The following is a 19,977-nucleotide window of genomic DNA, read 5'->3' on the forward strand; positions in this document are numbered from 1 at the left end:
ACTGGGCTTAGGAGGCCATTGGTTCTAGTCTCTTCACCTGCCTTTTGATTTCCCAAGGTCCAAGACTCAAGGAGGATCCTTTCCTTCTGATACATACCACATCAGCCACCCCCACTGTAACTATAGGAGAGACATTTGGGGCCCCGCCGCTGGCTTCCCCAGAAGTCCTGTGCTGTTTCTTGATCACTTCCCCAGATGGGGAAGTCAGCCCTCTGATCATTCCCTAGAGATTCTAGGGCCTCTGTCTTTCCAACAGTTGCTAATCTGCATGGCAGAGGTCAATGAGTGAGTGGGCCAGCTGTAATTACAGCTTGTCACTATACAGCGACCATAATGGGCCATCTTGTTTTTATGGACACGCTTAATTAATCCTCGTGAACTTCTACAATGTGGAAAAGGACAAGGATGATTTCATTTTAGAAACAAGGTGACGGCTCAAGGGTGGTAACCGGGTCACTCACATACAGACTGAGCAATAGAGAGGGAGAGACAGAATTAAAGAGAAACTGAGTCAGGAATACAGCTTAGGTCTCCTGGCTCTGATTCAATACCCATTAACATTGAAGAGGCATCCTTGTGTGTACGTGAGGGAAACTTTGCCTGACAAGCTACCACCTTTGCCCAGAGTCAGTAGGCATAAGACTCATCATTTGGGAGTTGTTCTGGAGCCTTTCACTAAGGCAGGAAGTTTTGGAAGCTGCTTGTTGAGTTCTTCAAGATCACCTAGGGAAGGCCTTGAGCAAAGCCTTTGACATCATATATGGTAGGATCTCACACAAATGCCAACTCTGATCTTCTGGTCTGCTGTCCCCAAGAACTTTTTCCGTCTCCACTGTCCCTGTCCTGGGTAAAGCTTCTGCCCAGAGCCAGTGCTGCAGGACCCCAGCTGTTAGTCCTGTTTAGGATTTGTCTGTGTGGTGCCTGTGCTGACAGCTTTCCACTCTGAAAGCCCCCAGCCCTGCTCCACCCTCTTCTCTGACATCTGGTACCAGGTTTTCTCTCCCTCCACCCTGCAAGGCCTGGCAGAGGACCAGTCCCTGGGAAAAGGCCATACCTGTTCCCACCATGAGCTCAACATTGCTTTTCCCTCTGTCTGGAACATTCTTCCTGCCCAGCCCATTTAGAAAGGACCCTTAATCTTGGACACACACCCTATGCTTGTTGCTCTTTTTTTCTGTGTGTGTGAGGGGCTCCTGGGGCTTGGACTCAGGGCCTGAGCACTATCTCTGAGCTTTTTTGCTCAAGGCTAGCACTCAATCACTTTGAACCACAGCTCCATTTCTGGTTTTCTGGCGGTTCATTGGAGGCACGAGTCTCACATGTTCCTGTCCAGGCTGGCTTTGAACCTCAGTCCTCAGATCTCAGCCTCCTAATTAGCTAGGATTACAGGCGTGCACCACTGGCATCCAGCCTTACTGCTGCTTTTAAGTTGTGTGACACACGTTGTCTTTTGTAGAGCATACTAATACTTGACATTTTATTTCATTATTTTTAATTATGTCTTTGGTCTGCCTCTCCACAAGAAAATTATTTGGAAATAGCAGTTTATCTGGCAGCTGCTGTTTTCTAGAACTCATCCTATCATGGCACCTGTCACATAGCAGATGTTGGTAAATTTGGGCTTAGCAGATTTGTTTCAGATAGAAGCTTCTAGAAGAAGCCAGTCCCCATCTCTCTGGTAGGTGGCTACATGGAACCAAAAAGCCTATAGCGTTATAGGTTTCTATCTGCAGTTAGATTGGACTGAGGCAGCCCTACTAGTGAAGCAGATGAAATTTGTTCCGATTCCCTCTCCCTCCTTCCATCCCTCCTTTTACTGAGAGAGGGAGGGAGGGAGGGAGAGCGAGCCTAGGGATCCCTGGCTGTGGTCCCACTGAAGCAGCCCTGAATTCCTTAGCAAACTTGGGTTCTAGACCTTAGCTCTCTGGTTGCCTCCGCTGGAGCACTGGCCTCCGCTTGGGCTGGCTTTGGAACCTGGGTCCTCAGATCTCAGCCTCCTGGGTGACTAGGACTGTGGGCGTGCGCCGGGCTAACGTCTTGGTGTCCTGCCCGCAGCTCCATCCTGAACCTGCCAGGAGAGTCCACCCTGCGGCGGGACTTCCTGAGGCTGCAGCTGGCCAACAAGGAGCGCTCCGAGGCGCTGCGGCGCCAGCAGCTGGAGCAGCAGCAGCGGGAGAACGAGGAGCACAAGCGGCAGCTGCTGGCTGAGCGCCAGAAGCGCATCGAGGAGCAGAAGGAGCAGCGTCGGAGGCTGGAGGAGGTGAGGATGCGCGCGGGGGAGGCCCCACACCCGACACCCCACACCCGGAGGCCCACTGGGGCACCGATCGCAACGTCCAGGCTCCGGGGCCTGCAAAGGAGACGACACCCTGTTACAGATAGCCCGCCAGGAGGGGGTGTCACCCAGGAATGAGGAGGCAACCTTCTGCAGAAGGATGCCCTGCCAGCCACAACTCCAGCCTGGCAGGGAGCACTCAGAGCAGGCAGGCTGCTCCCTTTTAATCCCCTACCCCAGCAGGCCCCGCCCCTCTGCTCCCATTGGCCGAGCGCGGGTTCACAATCTGCCATGGGGTGTGGCTTAATTCCAGGAGCTTCTAACTGGATGTCTTCAAAGTGCTCTGGAAACGGATGCAGGTAACTACAATGTCATTAACGATAGCCACCTGGCCAAAGCAGGAGCCCTTCAGGAAAACCATTCTAGAAAGAGTCACAGAAAGGAAGCAAGCTGCCTGGACAGCAAAGAGCCTGGGATGGGCACGGGGCCCTATGTGGAATGTAGAGGAGGGGTCTGTACCCCTCCTGGTCTCCCATCATGTATTACCTTCTGTGGGAGGCCTCACCTATGATCGCAGCCCTCCCTTCCCTCCAGTGTTCTATTGCCTTCCCCTACTTTGTTACCGGGACCTGGGTCTGACCACCAGGAAACACACACTGTATATGTTCCTATCTCCCCACCCACTGGAGTGGAAGCCCCCAGAAAACATGTCTTCTCACTTCTGTTCCGCAGTGTTTCTAGTGTTCACACCAGTGTCTTGCACATGTAAGTGCCTTAGAAGTATTGGCAGAGTGGGTGAGTTTATGAATGAAGGATTCAAAAGTGGAGAGAGGCACTGCAAGTGTTTTCTAGACTATCATGGAAAGGCAAGCAGAAGATGGAAAAAGCAGGGCCTGACTAATTCTCTCCTGAACACTGAGAACAGAACTTCAGAGGCCTTTCCCTCACTCGCTTTGTGCCCAGGGTTTGTCCTCCAGCCAGCAGGCAAGACCAGTGGTGTGCACAGCCCTGCTGACCTGTGTGTGTGCATATCAGGACATGCCCTTGTGGTCTTAAAGACCTGGGTTTGAGCTCCTGTCCAGGACTTTAGCACATCTCCCAGGCCTCCTTCCTCTGCCTGGTGAAGCACAGGCTTCCTTGAGCGGCAGAAGGGAGATAAAAGTACTGTCCAGTGTAAGATTAAGTAATGCATTTCTTTTTCTGAAATGATAATATAATTAAAGAATAAATGTAGGCATCTCCATTAGCTCTGGCTCTTAGGATAAAATTCCATAGATTGAGTGGCTTGAAAAACAGAGTAAGTTATTTCTTACAGTGATGGAAGCTAAGAAGTCCAAGGTCAGGATGTTAACAGATTCACTTCTTGGAGACCATATTCTTCGTGACTTGTAATATTCATCATCTGATTATGTGCTAACATGACTTCTTTGTGATCTTTTTTCCCCCCAGTTAACAAAGCAGTTTATGAACACAGTATATCTTGATCATTGTCACTGCTTTCAACATTCTCGCCCATCCCTCCCCTTAATTTTGTAGGATATATATGGGACTCTTGACTGTATTCTCCCTCTTCTCTTTATCCCTTCTCCTTGATGCCACCCCACCCCTTCCAAGTACCAGGTTTCTTGGTGTATTTTGCTTTGGTGTATTTGACTTTGCCTTTCAAGGAATTACATTACTTGAGATGGAATCTACCATATTTCAGTTAATACATTTGTATATGCTTGCATACCACCCAACGTGTTTACTTAGAAGTGTGACTGTTGCCAGTGTGGAGCGTGGGCCTTGAGTGGGAAGTCAGCAGCCCTCCTGTGCTGGCCGGTCCACTGACATTCACCAGGTGGTAGGAGAGGCCTGGGTGGAGGGTAGAAACCTTCCAGAAGGCCCTGGCCGGGTGCAGTGAGGAGGTGGGGACATGTTGGAAGTCGTGATCCACAAGGTATAGCAGTGCGCAGCATCTGCATGGCCTGCGCTCACCTCTGAGGCCCAGAGGAGATTCTCGGGCACCTGCAGCTGTCTCCTGGTGCCACCTCCTACTACCCACACAGGCTACTAGAAACCTCCCGTGCTGGCCCCACGTTTTTGTTTTTGTTTTTGTTTTTTGGCCAGTATCAGGATTTGAACTCAGGGCCTTACTAAATTCTGGTTAGCTTTTTCACTCAAGGCTGGCACTCTTCCACTTAAGTTATACCTCCACTTCCAGCTTTTCAGTAGTGATCTGGAGAAGAAAGTCACTTGAATGTATCAGCCTGGGCTGGCTTTGAACTGTGATCTTCAAATCTCAGCATCCTGAGAGTAACTAGGATTACAGGAAGATCTCAAATAGTGTAACAGTATAATTTCTTAGAAAGTCAAAGTTCAGGCATTAGCCAATGCCCAGCATACCTGAGCTTTGTACCTTTACTACACTAGTAATTTCCCAGGTACTCTGTGCAGCCTGTCAGCTGAAGTGTCTGATTTAATGCTTGCAATAACAACTTGTGCTCTAAAGATAAGGCAGCTGTATCAGGGAGATTTCAGTGCCTGTCTAAAGGTCCCACAGCTCGAGAATCAAGCAGGGTCCAGGTCCAGGGACCCAGCTGCAGAGCTCTATCTCCAAGGCGTGGTCTCGGCATGCTTTTCAGTATTGCTTACCTGGCCTGAACTCCTGCACTCTACCTAAAGGTTCCTGAGCAGCCGAGTGCTGGATGCTCACACATACACCTGCAGAGCACCCAGGTCCGGGCTGGCATGGAAGGGGTCTGCCTATCTTCTTCTGGGGGTGACAATGTAGGGAGACACAGCTTTGCAGTGTGGATCCAGACACCAGTTTGTTGTACAGCTTTGGCTCCTTTTCCCTGCCCTAGAGCTCTGTAAAGAAAAGGATAGTAAATACTTAACAGGTATAAATTCACAGCCTCTAATAATGACAGTCCTTGCCTCTAGAGATTCCTGCATCCTGCCCCTGCTGCCTCTCCAGCCCTGTCTGCTCCCCTTGGCCTGTGTTTCAAGGTACTTGACTGTGTGACAACTAAATTTGGCATCCTTTCGGGCCTGTTTGCTGCGGGCGTCTGTCTCTGGTGATCTCACATCATCTCCCACCATTCTGAGGAGGTCTGTGCAGCCTTTGCTATTTGTGGGGAGCCACGTGGGTTTGCCTAAGTTCTAATCAGTGTCTGTATTCTTAAATGTCTGTGGCTTGTGTCCAACCAAGTGGTGGAGAGCAGATTCAGGTTTTGGCCAGTAATAAGGTACAATTTATAACTAAGTTCCGGGACCTTGATTAAAGTCAGTTAAGGTGAGTCAGTCCAATGCTGGGGAAAGTTCACGAGGCCCTCTTCTATGCTATTCAGTGCTGTAAGCATTCCTATTTCTTATTCTCAGTGTTACAGTGTGATGGGGAAAGTATGAGACCCTGGAGGTGGTAGGAGTCATGGCGATGTTTGATTCTGCCTAAGAATTTATATGTGTGTGTATTTGTGTTGAGCTTTTGGCCTTCAGTTTGCTCTATCACTTGAGCCATACCCCCAACTGCCTTTTTGCTTTAGTTATTTCTCAGATAAGCCTTTGCTATTTTGCCTTGGAACAGCCTTATATGATGGCCCATCTGCCTGTGCCTGCAGTGGGCTCCCAGGTGCATGCCAGCTTCTTATTGGTTGAGATGGGGTCACTAATAACTTTCTCCCAAATGACCTTGAACTATGCTCTTCCTAATCTCTACTTCTGGGTAGCTGACATTGCAGTAATCACATCAGGGCTGATGGTGCAATGATATCAGTGGCTTGTACATTTATTTCAACTTGCTGTTAGCATTCTATGTCTTTAACTTCTGAAAGATCTTTACATCAGAAGAATGGATCCAATTGACCCCAGAGGTAGCAATCTCCTGAGAGTAAATTTTGCTTTTTAGAGAATTGGATAAAAACATTCAAGACACCCCACTTTTATTTAGTGCCCTTCAAGACCATAATAACCTTGTCAGTAACAAGCCTGACACTAGTGGCTCATGCCTTAATCCTAGCTCTAGGAAGCTGACATCCACAGAATTTGAGATCTGATTTTGTTTGTTATTTGGGAGATAGAGTCTCATATGAGGCATAATGAGATGGAGACATGGCTCAAGAGGTAGAGCACCAGCTGAGTAAGCATGAGGCCCTAGGTTCAAATTCCTGTACCAGCAAAACAAAAACTAACCCAGTAACAATAATAAAAACAGACTCCGGCTAAAATATATTAGGTTGGTTCTATCCTCTACCATCTATGTTTTGACTGAGAATCTCACCTATGACTCATGGAACACGATGTACAAAATAGAGCCTAGCAATTTAAAATGTGAATTTTCTATGAGCTTCTATCTGCTGTAACTGGGAATTAGAAGGACATTGGGATCATTGGTTTTGTGGAACGGTAAAGTACAATTGAGACCTTTTTTTCCTGCTTGCTGTCCTGTGTTAAGGCTTAGGAAGGACAAGTGTGAGCAAGAAGACGAGCTCAGAGAACAAACAGCTGCTAGCTGAGCACTGGTGGCTCACACATGTAATCCTAGCTACTCAGGAGGCTGAGATCCTGAGGACTGGGGGTCAAGGCCATCCAAAGCAGGAAAGTCCATGAGACTCTTATCTCTAATTAACCACCAGAAAACTGGAAGTGATACTGTGGCTCAAAGTGTTAAGAGTGCTAGCTTTGATCAAAAGGAGCTCAGGGACAGCACCCAGACCTGAAGTTCAAGCCCCACAACAGACAAAAACAAAAACAGATAACTAGCTCATCCTGGAGCTTGAACTCAGGGCCTAAGCACTGTCCCTGAGCTTTTTTGCTCAAGACTAATGCCCTACCACTTGAGTCACAGTTCCCCTTCCAGCTTTTTTTTGGCACTTAACTGAAGAGTCTCATTGACTTTCCTGCCCAAGCTAGCTTTGAACCACAATCCTCAGATTTTAGCCTGCTGAGAAGCTAGGATTACAGATCCCACCAGCACCTGGCTTATTTTAATGATTTATCTTAATGATTCCTAGTAGAGAGCATCTTCCTAATCTCTGTTTTCCTTACTTCCCTGAATGTACCTTCCCTGAGTACTGAAAAACTGGGATTCCCTCATTCCTTTGCAGGGCTTTTTCCTGAGGGCATCTTTTTCTTTATGTTTTACTGGGATTTTCTATCTGCTGTTAGCTTTGCCAGAAGCTCTGGCCTTACCTGCTCATGGTAGTCAATGGCTACCTTGAGAAATCTGCTCTTCCTGTTTAAGCCCAGAGGGCTTTCTGGAAGTGAAGCTCACATTTGTTATTTCTGGCTGTCATTTCCAACAGGATGTGATTATAGTACTATCTTTGCTACAAGTGGCTGCATACCATCTTGTCCCCTACCAGTATCTAAAGAAGACCCCTCTAGAGGTGCTGCTATGTCTGTATGGCAAACTTCAGAGCATCAGAGACCCAGCACTTTACCACTGATTCTTTCACCAAGAAGGTGAATGGCACAAAGCATTCCAGTTAAGAGACTGCCTAGGTTCCAGTCTCAGCACTGCCACTTGCTGCTTTTGCATTTGGGAACAAGACAGTGTCTCTTTACCTCTGCCCAGTGTTAAAACAGAATAATGAACATTGGTCATTTAAATGAGCTAATACACAAGCAAGTGTTTCGATCCGTGCCTGGCACCAAGTTCAGGAAGTCCCGGAACATACAGAGGAAAGTCTGTTTTCTGTTGCCTGCCTGGTTGTTTCTTTGGTGCATTAACTCTTTCCAGGGTGAGAGATCTTGAGGAAACGCAGCTTGAGCAAGTTCAGCAGGCAGAGCAGGAGACAGGAAAATCAGGACAGGTTTTCACTGGAGTGGCATTCCCTCCCCCTCCCCGCCACCCCGCCACCCCACCTTCCCTGCTTCTCCAACCACAAATGCTCAGCTGTGAGCGAGAGTAATTCTCCCATTTCAAGACCTGGCATGCTCACTCACCTGCCTGCAGAGAAGTGGCTTTTAAGATGCTCACACATTAACTACAGGCCACCTAAAGTGACGTGTGAGTAGTGCCCGGCCAGTCAGCCACAGGGCTGCCCTTTATTCCCCCGTATTATTAGCTTCCATGCAAAGAACGACTGCTTCCTTGCTGGGCCTTAACTATTTCAATAACTTAACAGGAATGAGGAAAGAGCTGAGAGCAGCGGGCCAGCTGGAGGCTGACTGTCCAGGCCTGCGTGGGCCCATGGGCTCTGACAGCAGTCATCGTCACATGTGTCCATCACACTGTTTCAGGAGACGGTGTAGTTGGCATAGATATAAGGAACCCAAGCAGCCAGGACCTTCTTCTCACCGGCCTGTCCCGCAGGAGGAGGGGTGCCTTTGTCTGCCCAGGCCTCTAGATTCTGGCTGGGAAAGGAGGGATGTATTTGAAGTGGCTTGACTGAAATTCCTACAGCTTAAAAATGGCATGGACATGCATTTTGTAGTGGAATAAACCCTAGAGCAAGGCACTTGCTGTTCCTGGGTTGTGTTCAGAGGTCTTACGTGGATGAAGGGATGGATTTTCAGAGCCAGCCTGAATGGGCCCCACATCCCTGTCTCCATCATCCAGGTCTTCACAGGGTCTTTTTGTCTTTTAATGACACATGCAATCTGTATGTCAGTTTGATTTTCTTGGTTATTCCTAACCTAGTTTCACTGAAAGCATTATTTCACAATGTTATTTCATAAAATTTCATTTTCAACTCTCTTTCTTCAGTGCATAGTTTTATAGAATCATGGAGGCTGCAGATCCTGAGGTCTCTTGAAGAATCCTTTTGACAGTATTTTTCAAACAGAGTCATTTAACTTCTTTGACATCTCTTTCCATATGCTTCCATGGGTTCAAGGCAACACATCCTATTTTGGAATTCCTAATGAGCATTTAGGACGTAAAGATAGCTCACAGCTTCATGAAGAGCATCCATGAGGACTATTTCCTCTATCGCAGGATGGAGGAAACAGATATTCTGTATAGGCAACTTGGGATAAACAAATTACCTTTAAGGGGTCCCCAAGCAGGGAGACAACATCAACATTTCCTTGTTACAATTAACCAGTTTTGTTGAAAATAGAGCCTTGAAGCCTCCACCAGATGTAAATCTTGGGGAGGGTCAGAGCAACCCCCCAAACTCATCCTTGAGGAACATGAATGGGGGACGAAAGATGAGAGGAGGCCCTGTTGACCTCCTGAGGAGCTAAGGTAACAAACTCACAGGGGAGATGCTGTCAGTCATCTCCCAGCCATGGAAAAGGTTACTTTGATGACCCCACTGAAGGCCTGCTTTTAAAGTATATAACTTCTGATAATGTCTCCCCAAAAACACTCCAAGAATTTTAGCATAGTTGGTTGAAGCAATACTTTTGACAGCATCATTTTTATTAGGTGATTGTACAAAGAAGTTTCCATTCCAAAAGCTGTTGTATGTACAGTGTTGCCTCTTCCATGTTTTTTCCCCTTTTTCTCCCTCCCGCTCCCACTTAAGTTACTTAGTGCATTGTTTCTTAGTGCATTGTTTACATCATGCACATTGAATATAATGACTGCATTTTCTTACCCTTCCTCACTCTATTCCTGTGCCCCACTTCCTGTGCCCTCCCTCAAAATATGCTTCCATATTCTGGTATTCGTTTTGATAATGACTACACTAGTTGTTCAGAGAAGTTACCCCTTTGGAACACCCCCCCCCAAATATACTGTCCTTTAGTCAGTTTGTGTGTGCCTGCATGGAACCTTGTATCTGTTATCATGCATGTTTGTATTTTCGATCTCACTTCCACATTTGAGAGAAACATGCACCATGTATCTCTTGAGCTTGGCTTCATTTATCATGATCTTTTTGTCTAGATCCTTCCCTGAAAATGACATAATATTCTTTCAGGATGAGAACTGTATTGTGTAAATGTATCACATTTTCTTGACTTTCTCATCGGTTTCAGGGCATCTGGGTTGTTTTCCATAACTTGGCTATTGTGAAGAATGCAGCAGAGAACATGGATGTGCAAGTGTCTTTGTCATATCCTGACTTGTGATGTTCTAGGCAGATGCACAAGAGTGGTATGGCTTGACACAGGGTAATTCTATATTTAGTTTTTTGAGGAATCTCCAAACCACCTTCCAGAGTTGGTTGCACTAGTCTGCACTTCCACCAACAATGTATGTAACAGATTTCTTTTTCCCTCTCTTCCTCATCCGTCCTCCATTATTTGTTGTTGTTCTTGGTGCTCGCCGTCCTTACTGGGGTGAGATGGAAACTCAGTCTTGTTTTGATTTGCATTACCTTTATCGGCAGGGATATGGTGCATTTCTTTGTGTGTTTATTGGCCATTTTTGCTGCTTCTTTTGAGAAGTCTCTGTTTAACTGTATCATTATGCTTAGTTTGAACATAATGTGAAAATACTATTTGAGCTTTTCTTTCCCATTCCTTCCAGCTTAGACTCTTACCACACTAATTTTATTTCCATACCTTTCCTGAGATGGGAAGTTAGTATCACATCTGTTATAGGTGACTTACCTTTTAGAAGAACATTCCCAACCTTGTATGGGCTTAACATAAAAGAATGTTCTGGTTCTGGCCTGTGAGGGTTGTCAGCAAAGGGCAGAGGAGGGCAGAGGTCTGGTCTCAAGTTCTGCAAGACTTTTGTCCCCTACATTGTTTATCCAGTCTGCACTATATGCAACCAGTATCTGTGGCATCAGACCCAGTATGAGAATAGCAGGAGATAGTTTTTCGTCTGGAGTACACAGTTGATGAGCCATGCTCAAAAACAAAAAAAAACAACTCTCTTCTATTAGGTAGACATTTTTAAGCCAGAAGAGCTGATAGGAAGGAAAAATGCCACACACAAAAAAAAAAAACTGAAGAGGCTACTGTCTTGTCTTCCTCTGTCCCAAGTTTCTGCTTCTGTGCACCTGCTGGGTACCAGGCCTGCATGAGAGGTGGAGGGCAGTGCAGGAATCAAGTACAGACCTTACCCTCAAAGAGTCACCTCTAGCAAGAGTCACCAAGCTTTGCGAAGGTGTCTGCTTGAGGCCAAGGACTTGGTCTTTCCTTGATGCGTTTTGATATGCCTCCTCAACGGCCCCATACACAGGACGACAGAAAACACTTTTTTCCAGAAAGGCATCAACATTGGGACACAGCAGCTGGAAACTGGCAGGGTGCCCTGCAAGGCTGGGGAAATAACTTATTTTTCCAGCCTCACCACAGGAAGCAAAGCCCTGGCAGATGCCTCCATGTGTTAGTGTTAGCAAGGGCTGATCCGAATGAGGTCATTATTAATTAGCAGTCACTTTTGAGTGTCTTTCTCAGAAACTGCACAGTACTTGGGAAGTTCAGAACCTCCTGAGTTGTAATCAATACCACCCACCCTTGTGTGAGGACCTGAATGGCATGTAATTATAAAACAGTATTGATTCCTGGCACCAAGGTTGAAAATGTACAACCCCGTCACATAAAAATCAACTATTATCTTCAAAACGTTGATTTTTTTTTCCTTAAGAGACTGATGGTTGGACTGAAAGAAACAAAAACCTTGAAATGCTAGCTAAATTATGGCTATTTCCTGCCAGGATCTAGATCCGTACACATAATTATTTTATTCACTGTGCTGGCACTGAGTCCCCTTGGTTGAATGTTGGAAATGTCTCTGTGTTGAGTCTGTAATGCAAATTATTCAGTGGGTTCCTCAGATGATGATGTCGCCTCGTATTCTCCTGAATTATTTTTCTGCAAAACAAATAATTGCTTGTCTGGAACCAACATGTCCAAGCTTTTCATGCTTTTCTCTGTCATGCTATCCAGCATGCCCCTTGGCCAAGAACTCCCCCTGCCCCCATCACCATTGCCACACACCGTACTGTCACCAAATTTTGCCTTCCTACTTCAAAACTGGCATGCACTCCAGCCCTGTTGAGGTGAGTGACTGGAATACTAGATGTTTTCACCCTTTCGTCCTTTGGCTGCGTCTCCATTCGGAACAGAGGGACACATGGAGGCTAAGCCTGTCTTCGCTCTGTTGCCAGTGCCCTGTGATTTCATGTCTAGCTCCACAGGGAGGTCTCACCCTGCTTTTCAGCTTCATCTTGCCTCTTCCCATAGCTGTCTAAGGCATTCTGAACATGCTGGTCTGTTTGGTAATGTCAGTTGGTTGCATGAAACTAGTGTCCACCCTTTTCCTATAATCTTAAAATGGACAGCAACTGTCAAGCTGGAAATGATAGATGTTGTCTCAAAAGACAACATCTGAGGCTCAGAGGTTACTGGAAGGCACCAGATGTGGAGGGCTATGGTGAGAGCTACATCAGGAAGGCTTTCTTAGGGAGTTCTGGGTGTTTTGAGTATCTGTAGTTAGCTTAGCGGGGACTGTGACAGAGATCTGTACAAAAGTTCTCTGGTTCCTGGTTGTACAGAGATGGCTTGCTGATGTGACATGGACACAGTCCAGTCTGTCCCTGGCACCTCATGCTTTCACGGCCATGCAGTAAAGCGTCATGGAGAATGGGGCCTCTGCTCAGTTCCCTCTGAAGCTCACATGTGAGGAATAAGAAATCCCATGCCGCTCCAGAGATCTGACACAAAGGATCTGTAGCCCTTCTGAAAGTAGATGCCATGGACACATGTGGGGAAACACTTTGAATTGTGCGATATACCTACACACTGCAGGATATTTGGCATTTCTGGACCTGGTGCTAAATGCCAGTCATGTTCCCCAGTCACTGGAACAACCAGAAAAATCCTTTACATTTCCCACAAGGTTCTAAATGCTCTAGAGATGAGGAATGGCACTAACCCTTGAGCACCACTGTTGCTATAACTACATGGCTTAGTTTTTAACGTCTCCTAAAATTTTTGAGAGAATGAAGAACCAGTCCCTTCTGACTTATCACTCTTTTTTTTCCATCTGTTGTAATAATTGAGCTTACATGCTGGAGACACATTGCTGGTTTTGAAGTCCTTACTGGGCATGATCTTGAAGAGATGTGACCTGAACAAGCTCTCTGTGCTTCATTTTGCTCTTACAAAATGGGAAGGATAAGACTTATTTCAGATTTTATGATGAAGATAAAACATGTAATAATTTCCCACATTCTCTAATCAACACTTACCTACCTTTTTGGTAATACTGTAACTCATAGTAGTTGTATACTATGATAACATTGTGGTCTTCATTTGTACTTTCACAATTACTGATGATGTTGAGCATTTTTCCATGTGCTCACTCTCCCTAAATGTGGTCTGCTGAAATGTCTAGTCAAATAATATGACTGGGTTGGCTTATAACTGAGGTATGGTTGGAATTCATCCCTAATTCTAGTCCTTTACCAAATATATCACTTACAAATATTTTTTCTCCCTGTTTATACCTTATTTTCATTTTCTTATTGTCTTTGAAAAACAAAAGCTTTTTATATAAAGTTTAATTGGTTAACGTTTTCCTTTACTTGATGGATTATACATTTGCTGTCCTAAAAGGTCTGGCCTAATTCAAGTTCATAACTGTTTTATTCGAAAAGAGTTATAGATTTACCTTTTACATGGAGACACAATTTTTCAGGTAGTACCAAGAATTATTGCACTCAGAGATGAACTTGCTAGTAGTATCTTCTGCACTAATTCAAAATTTTTTGGTTTAACTCCTGACAGCTTTCACTAAATAGTTCAGTTTTAGAAGGAGGTAGGAAGTCATTCTGAAAGGATGCACCAGTGTACTATTCTACAAACCTATTATGTCTTCCTTTTAAGCAACAAAGTTTTCATTATGTCATAATACAACCTGCCTTCACCCAAAACCATCTTAGGTGCTTGTCACATTGTCCACTGCCATGATGTGGTAATTGTATGAGGTGAAGATGTTGGTGGTTGCTGAGCACAAGAGTCTTACCTGAGTGAAAAGTTGAAGTGAATATTATGAATGAATGCTCCAGACACAAGAGGAGAAAGAATGGTGACTGAGTGGGAGTTCTGTTCACCCTCTGCCACCCTATGGTATTGAATGTAATGTTTTCTAGCCCTGAAAAGCTGTGACCCAATGATGGAATGATGTAAACCTCACAAAGAAATAATCTCATAAATCACTTGATATGGAAAAATAGTCCATTAAGCCACTGACGTTTCCTAACCCTGGTTTGAGAGCATGGAAATATACTCCACAGGAACTGCCAGTGTAAATCCACTTGCGTGGGATATGGCAGTGTTCTACAGGACCCCAGTCTCTCCCTATCATCTCCTCCCTTCCCATGGTGCCTCCCCACCACAGCCCAGGAGAGGGAGCACTGGAGGGGTTAGGCCTCTCTCCTTAAGAGCTCATGGGCACAGTGGCAGCGCTCCCTGCTGCTCTCCTTGTCTACTGCATCCCCATGTCCAGGGCCATCATGGTTGTCTGCTTATTGCCCACAGCAACAAAGGCGGGAGAAGGAGCTTCGGAAGCAGCAAGAGAGGGAGCAGCGCAGGCACTACGAGGAGCAGATGCGCCGGGAGGAGGAGAGGAGGCGCGCTGAGCATGAGCAGGTAGAGCACATGTGGAATCCATACATGGCCCTTGGCCCTTGCATGAACTCCAGCAGCGGGCAGCTCTGGGTGTGGATCACCTTCTCTCAGCACTGCTCGCTCAAGGTTTTTATTCCTTCACCTGTTCAAAAAGTCAAATGCACAGCTTTGGCAACGCCCACTGAGCCTTGCTTCCTACCCAGGTCAGAGGCCACTGACACACCTGGATCTTCTGACTCTAGATACCAGCTCTGTCTGGTATCTGATTGGAAGCTCTCAGTGAAACTGAAAAATGAGCCAAGCTCTACTCCATCCCTTCAGAAGAGCGTTTCTGCTCGTGCAGTCTGTGGCCTCTGAGACTCTGAGCCCCTCGCCCTACTAGACTCCTATGCTGCCAGCCAGTGGCGCTGTGGGACGATCACTGCAGAGGCACACCATGACAGCAGTCCACACTGCAGCCTGCACCAAGCTTCAAACTTTCTAACACAGTTCATTCTAGAGAGTCCATAAAGAAAAGCCAATAGTGAAAAGCTTTAAAATGTAACTGTGTATATTAAGACCAAGTAAAGTAGTAACAATACTGAGCCACCCCAGTCCACAGCTGCCAGGCCTGTGCTTTTGACTCCATTGAAGGGTGTGGCTTTGGTGTGGCACAGTCTTCCTATTCCGTGAGGAGGTGTTGGGTGTTTGGTTCCTATCCTTACTTTTGCTCCTGCTCAGGCAGGTCTTGTCATCTTTGAAATTACTTTCTTTTTCTTTCTGTTCTTCCAAATTCTCCGAACTCTCTGCCGCCTCTCCCTGCAGGAATACATCAGGCGACAGTTAGAGGAGGAGCAAAGACAGTTAGAGATCTTACAGCAGCAGCTACTGCATGAACAAGCTCTACTTCTGGTAATGGGAAAGCTTCAAGCCTGCTGCCCTGCTCTGTGTGTGTGTGTGTGTGTGTGTGTGTGTGTGTGTGTGTGTGTGTGTGTGTGTGTGTGTGTGTGTGTGTGTGTGTGTGTGTGTGTGTGTGTGTGTGTGTGTGTGTGTGTGTGTGTGTGTGTGTGTGTGTATCATGTGTCTCTTCCTCCTAACATGACACTTCAAAACCAGGAGTCACCAACACACGTGGTTCGCACCTGTCATCCTAGCTACTCAGAAGGCTAAGATCTGAGGATCACAGTTTGAAGCCATCCCAGGCAGAAAAATCCATAGACCCTTGTCTCCAACTAACCACCAAAAAGCTGGGAAACTGTAGCTCAAGTAGTAGATTTAACCAAAAAGCTGAGAATGTGAGGTGCCAAGTTCAAGCACCAGTGATGACAAAACCAAAAACCAGGGGTCCTCCAAGCCTTGTGAACCTCAAAATCTCATAGAAACTCAAATATGTTTCCTGATGCAATCTGCCCAGTATATAATACATTAAATACAATAGTTATATATTTTTATTGGCTCTTTCATAAAAACCTAACACAAATCCAGCCTTACTTAAGTTCCAGCTGCTTTTGTGACCCACTGTGTTTATTGCAGAGTAATACTGAAGGCCATTTGCAACAATCATTCACCTCTTCCATTAAGTACCTACTTGACCTGTCAGTCCTATTTCACTTGTAGACTCTTAGTTTGCCCTTATGATGGGCACATTTTACGTTCCCTGCTCGTGCAGTGGCCACTTGATGTGCTTCATTATTATTATTACTATACTGTTCTCCTAATGGGCTTCTTGATGTCTTTTTAAACTGAAATTTTTATTCAAGCACATTCTTGTACTTTTTAGGCTATACATAAGTTGCTTTTGTTGGGCCACGTTTTTTGTTTTGTTTTTTGTTGTGGGCCCTAAACTTTGGGCCTGGGCGCTATCCCTCAGCTCTTCAGTTCAAGGCTTGCGCTCTACCACTGGAGCCACAGTGCCACTTCTGGCTTTTTCTGTTTATGTGGTGCTCAGGAATCAAACCTAGGGCCTCATGCATGCAAAGCAAGCACTCTACCACTGAGCTACCTTCCCAGCGCTAGGCCAAGTTTTATTAATACAATTTAGGTAGTATCTCTGTTTTTTTTTTCTTTTTGAGTTTTGTGTTTAATTATACATGTTGGAATGATTTAATTCTTGCAACAGGAAGGGAATGGCTCCTTTTAGGGACTGTGAGCTGACCATACAAAGATAGCATGGTTCCCATCTTCTCTGCAAGGCATCAGGGACAAGTCATTTCCCTCATGGTGATGTTCTGCAGGGTGGCCACTAAAGCAGGAGTGGTTTCATTAAATGACATTTTCTTTTGGGGTACTAACACAGGGCTGGACTTAATCTACGCACAGCTGACATTCTGCTGTATGTAGTTCCACTAGTGTGTGCGTTCCCTTGTCACTAGCACTAACCTGCCTCTCTAGCATGCTTCATTGCCATGTGAGGTGTTCCTTGCAGTCATCTGGACTTTTCTCTATTCTTTTTCCCCCCGGCCTGGGCAGGAATATAAGCGCAAACAACTGGAAGAACAGAGACAAGCAGAAAGGCTGCAGAGACAACTAAAGCAAGAGAGGGACTATTTGGTGTCCCTTCAGCATCAGCGGCAGGAGCAGAGGCCCCTGGAGAAGAAGCCACTGTACCATTACAAAGAGGGGATGAGTCCCAGTGAGAAGCCTGCCTGGGCCAAGGAGGTGAGCGGACAAGGGCACCCATGCCCTGGCAGTCTGGTTGTTCAGTCAGTAGGAAGTATAGGATTCATTGCTTCTAGAGGAGCCAAATCATTTCGGCAGAGAAATAGTAAGGTACTTTACTCCACATGTGGTTTTGGTGTGGTTGAGTATGTATTTGTCCTTGAGGAAATAGTAAAGTTTTTATAAGCAACAACAGGAAATAGAAAAATATCTTTTATCTAAGAATCCTGGAGAATTTGTGGTGTGAGGACTTTCCTGTTTTTTCTTTAGAAGAATGTGTCAGGACTCAGATGATCCTGAGCAGAATCACCTCGGCCCACCCCTGGATGCTGTCACCTTGTTTCCTGTGGTGCCAGGGTACACAGGCCTTAGGCTTGTGCGTGTAGCATGCCTTTTTAGGACTTAAGGTTCCCTGTATTTCACAAATATTTCCAAAGTAATTACCTTAAATTTGCTCAGCCACAAAGAGTTTATAGGAAACTAGCTCTTAATGAGTTTAAAAATCTAAAAACTCTATGGACCATGTACAGTGGCTAACTCCTGTCTTCCCAGCCACTCAAACTGACAAAGCATCCCTGAGCTCCTTCTTTCCCCAGGCAGCAAACTCATATGCAAAAGGGGGAAACCATGGAGCAATTTTCCTTTGTTCTCTACCCAGCCTGGTCTGGTTTGAACTTACCTACTTTGAGTTCAGCATTCTCTGGTTACTTTTTGTCTATGTCATTCGATCTTCTGGCCTACCCTCTCTATTCAGAACTAGTCTCCAATTTCCAAGCACTGGCATTCTTGGGCACAAGTCTATGCTGATGTCATCAAAGCAGATTTCTAGACCTCTTAAACCCCCTGTACTTCCTGGCCAGGCTTCTCATTATAAAGGAAAGCCAGAAATGGGACATGTAGACCATGTGTCTATATCATCAAGCACTCCTGATGTGAGGGTCCCACCACAAGTGTGAGCCACCTGCAGTGTGTGACATCATGCAGGGTCCCTGGCTTCTCAGCAGCTGGTGCTCTTCCTTTGGGCTTCAATTTCCTAACTATAGGGGAAAATTTCTAGAGGGATTTCATGTTTAGTCCTCTTCTAGGAGCGGCTAACATAATCTAGCTTCCTACTGACCCTTGGTCTATCCTTGAAATAGTTTCCCAAGTATAAGTGGTAAAAGAAAGAGTGACTGCTAATTTGGGAACTGGAACAACTGTTGTACAAATAAGGACAATTAAGTCTCTCTCATGGTTTTATACCCACTTAAATCAGGCATAAAAATGAATATGAGGATTATTCTCTTCTTGATCTTTTAATGTTTCTTATTAGTAATATACAGAATTTTCTACTAAAGCATTACCTACAGATTTCTCTAAAAACACTAGGAAAGGAGAGCTCAGAGTAGCCAAACAACTATACACATTATAAAACTGTACATATAAACAGAAATTATAGTTTTTCAATGGCTAAACTATATCATTTTTAATGATTTAACTCTTCCTAGAAAAAAGATAAAAGGTTCCAAGTTCTTTTCAAAATGTATCCTCTGACAGTATAGAAGCATCCTTACCAGGGAGGAGTGGGCAGGGTGGCCACCTGGATGTCTCCTATGATGCAGGGCCTGGATGTTGTGGGCCATGTGCCGAGGAAGATGCCACCAGCCATCTTCTACTACTGCAGTCTCTCCTGTTCGCACATTCGTTTTCCAACAGCTTTCTACCTCCTGCCAAGATCTTTGCTCTTTCTTTGACTACTTTTCCACCCACATTTTCTCTTCTTCTCCAAATCAATTTTTATCAGCAGTACTTCATCCTCTCTGTTTGTTTGCATCTTCATTTTATAAACCAGCTGTGTGCGCTACATTCCTCATTACATTAGTCAATAATAATGTAGTTAAAACAAATGAAAACATTTGATCATTTGCAACTCTTGTTAAGATACTCCTTGCCCTTCTTTGAGCATTCTGTCTGGTTTAAAAGTTTCATTGGCTTTAATTTTCAAATTCAGCCAGAAAGTAACCTTAATGTCTCTAAGATGGAGAGGCAGGATCATCCCATTCAAATTCTCTACCACTTCTGATTGGATGGAGTAGTATTTGTTCCGTGAAAGCATCAACAATGTTCTGTTGAACATTTAGAGCATTTTTTTTAAACTTGTTGGATGTTGGATAATAGGGAACTTTTTTCCTTTACCTTAAAATGTCATGTGATTGTCTGGGCCTGGCAGAAACTGCGTACTAGATTCTACACTTGCTCCCCTACATCATTTTTTTTTTTAAATGCACCCGCACATAACAGTGACAAAATGCTCTGTTCACATGTGTTGCATGAGACTGTATTTTAATTTTTTTTAACACTTCATCAAGTACTCTCTTCTCCCCCTCTCTTTTGAGTGCATACCAGTCATCTGGCTGTAGTTTTATTGTTTTATCTTTTGTCAGTCGTGGGGCTTGAATTCTGGGCCTGTGCACTGGACCCTGAGCTGAAAATTTTCAACTCAAGGGGAGCACTCTAGCACCTAAACCACAGCGCTGCTTCCGGTTTTCTGAATGGTTTATGGAGATAAGAGTCTCACAGACTTTCCTGCCCAGGCTGGCTTTGAACCATGATCCTCAGATCTC

The 19,977-nt window shown here is 45.3% G+C and overlaps 1 protein-coding gene across 6 annotated transcripts in view; it reads left to right on the plus strand.

Annotated features, from left to right (window-relative positions):
* The window catches only part of Tnik (TRAF2 and NCK interacting kinase), a 394,212-nt gene that overhangs the window by 300,314 nt on the left and 73,921 nt on the right, over nucleotides 1-19,977 (plus strand). For 3 of the 6 annotated variants that reach the window (XM_042678823.1, XM_042678824.1, XM_042678826.1), the window contains exons 12-15: nucleotides 2,056-2,260; nucleotides 14,648-14,758; nucleotides 15,542-15,628; nucleotides 17,186-17,374. In XM_042678823.1, coding sequence (XP_042534757.1) covers nucleotides 2,056-2,260; nucleotides 14,648-14,758; nucleotides 15,542-15,628; nucleotides 17,186-17,374 — 592 coding nt within the window. The remainder of the gene's footprint in view (nucleotides 1-2,055; nucleotides 2,261-14,647; nucleotides 14,759-15,541; nucleotides 15,629-17,185; nucleotides 17,375-19,977) is intronic. The other 3 variants (XM_042678825.1, XM_042678827.1, XM_042678828.1) reach the window with 1 other exon arrangement.

This window comes from Dipodomys spectabilis, unplaced genomic scaffold (genome assembly GCF_019054845.1).
Source record: "Dipodomys spectabilis isolate Male_0828 unplaced genomic scaffold, ASM1905484v1 ptg000050l, whole genome shotgun sequence".
Classification (NCBI taxonomy): domain Eukaryota; kingdom Metazoa; phylum Chordata; class Mammalia; order Rodentia; family Heteromyidae; genus Dipodomys; species Dipodomys spectabilis.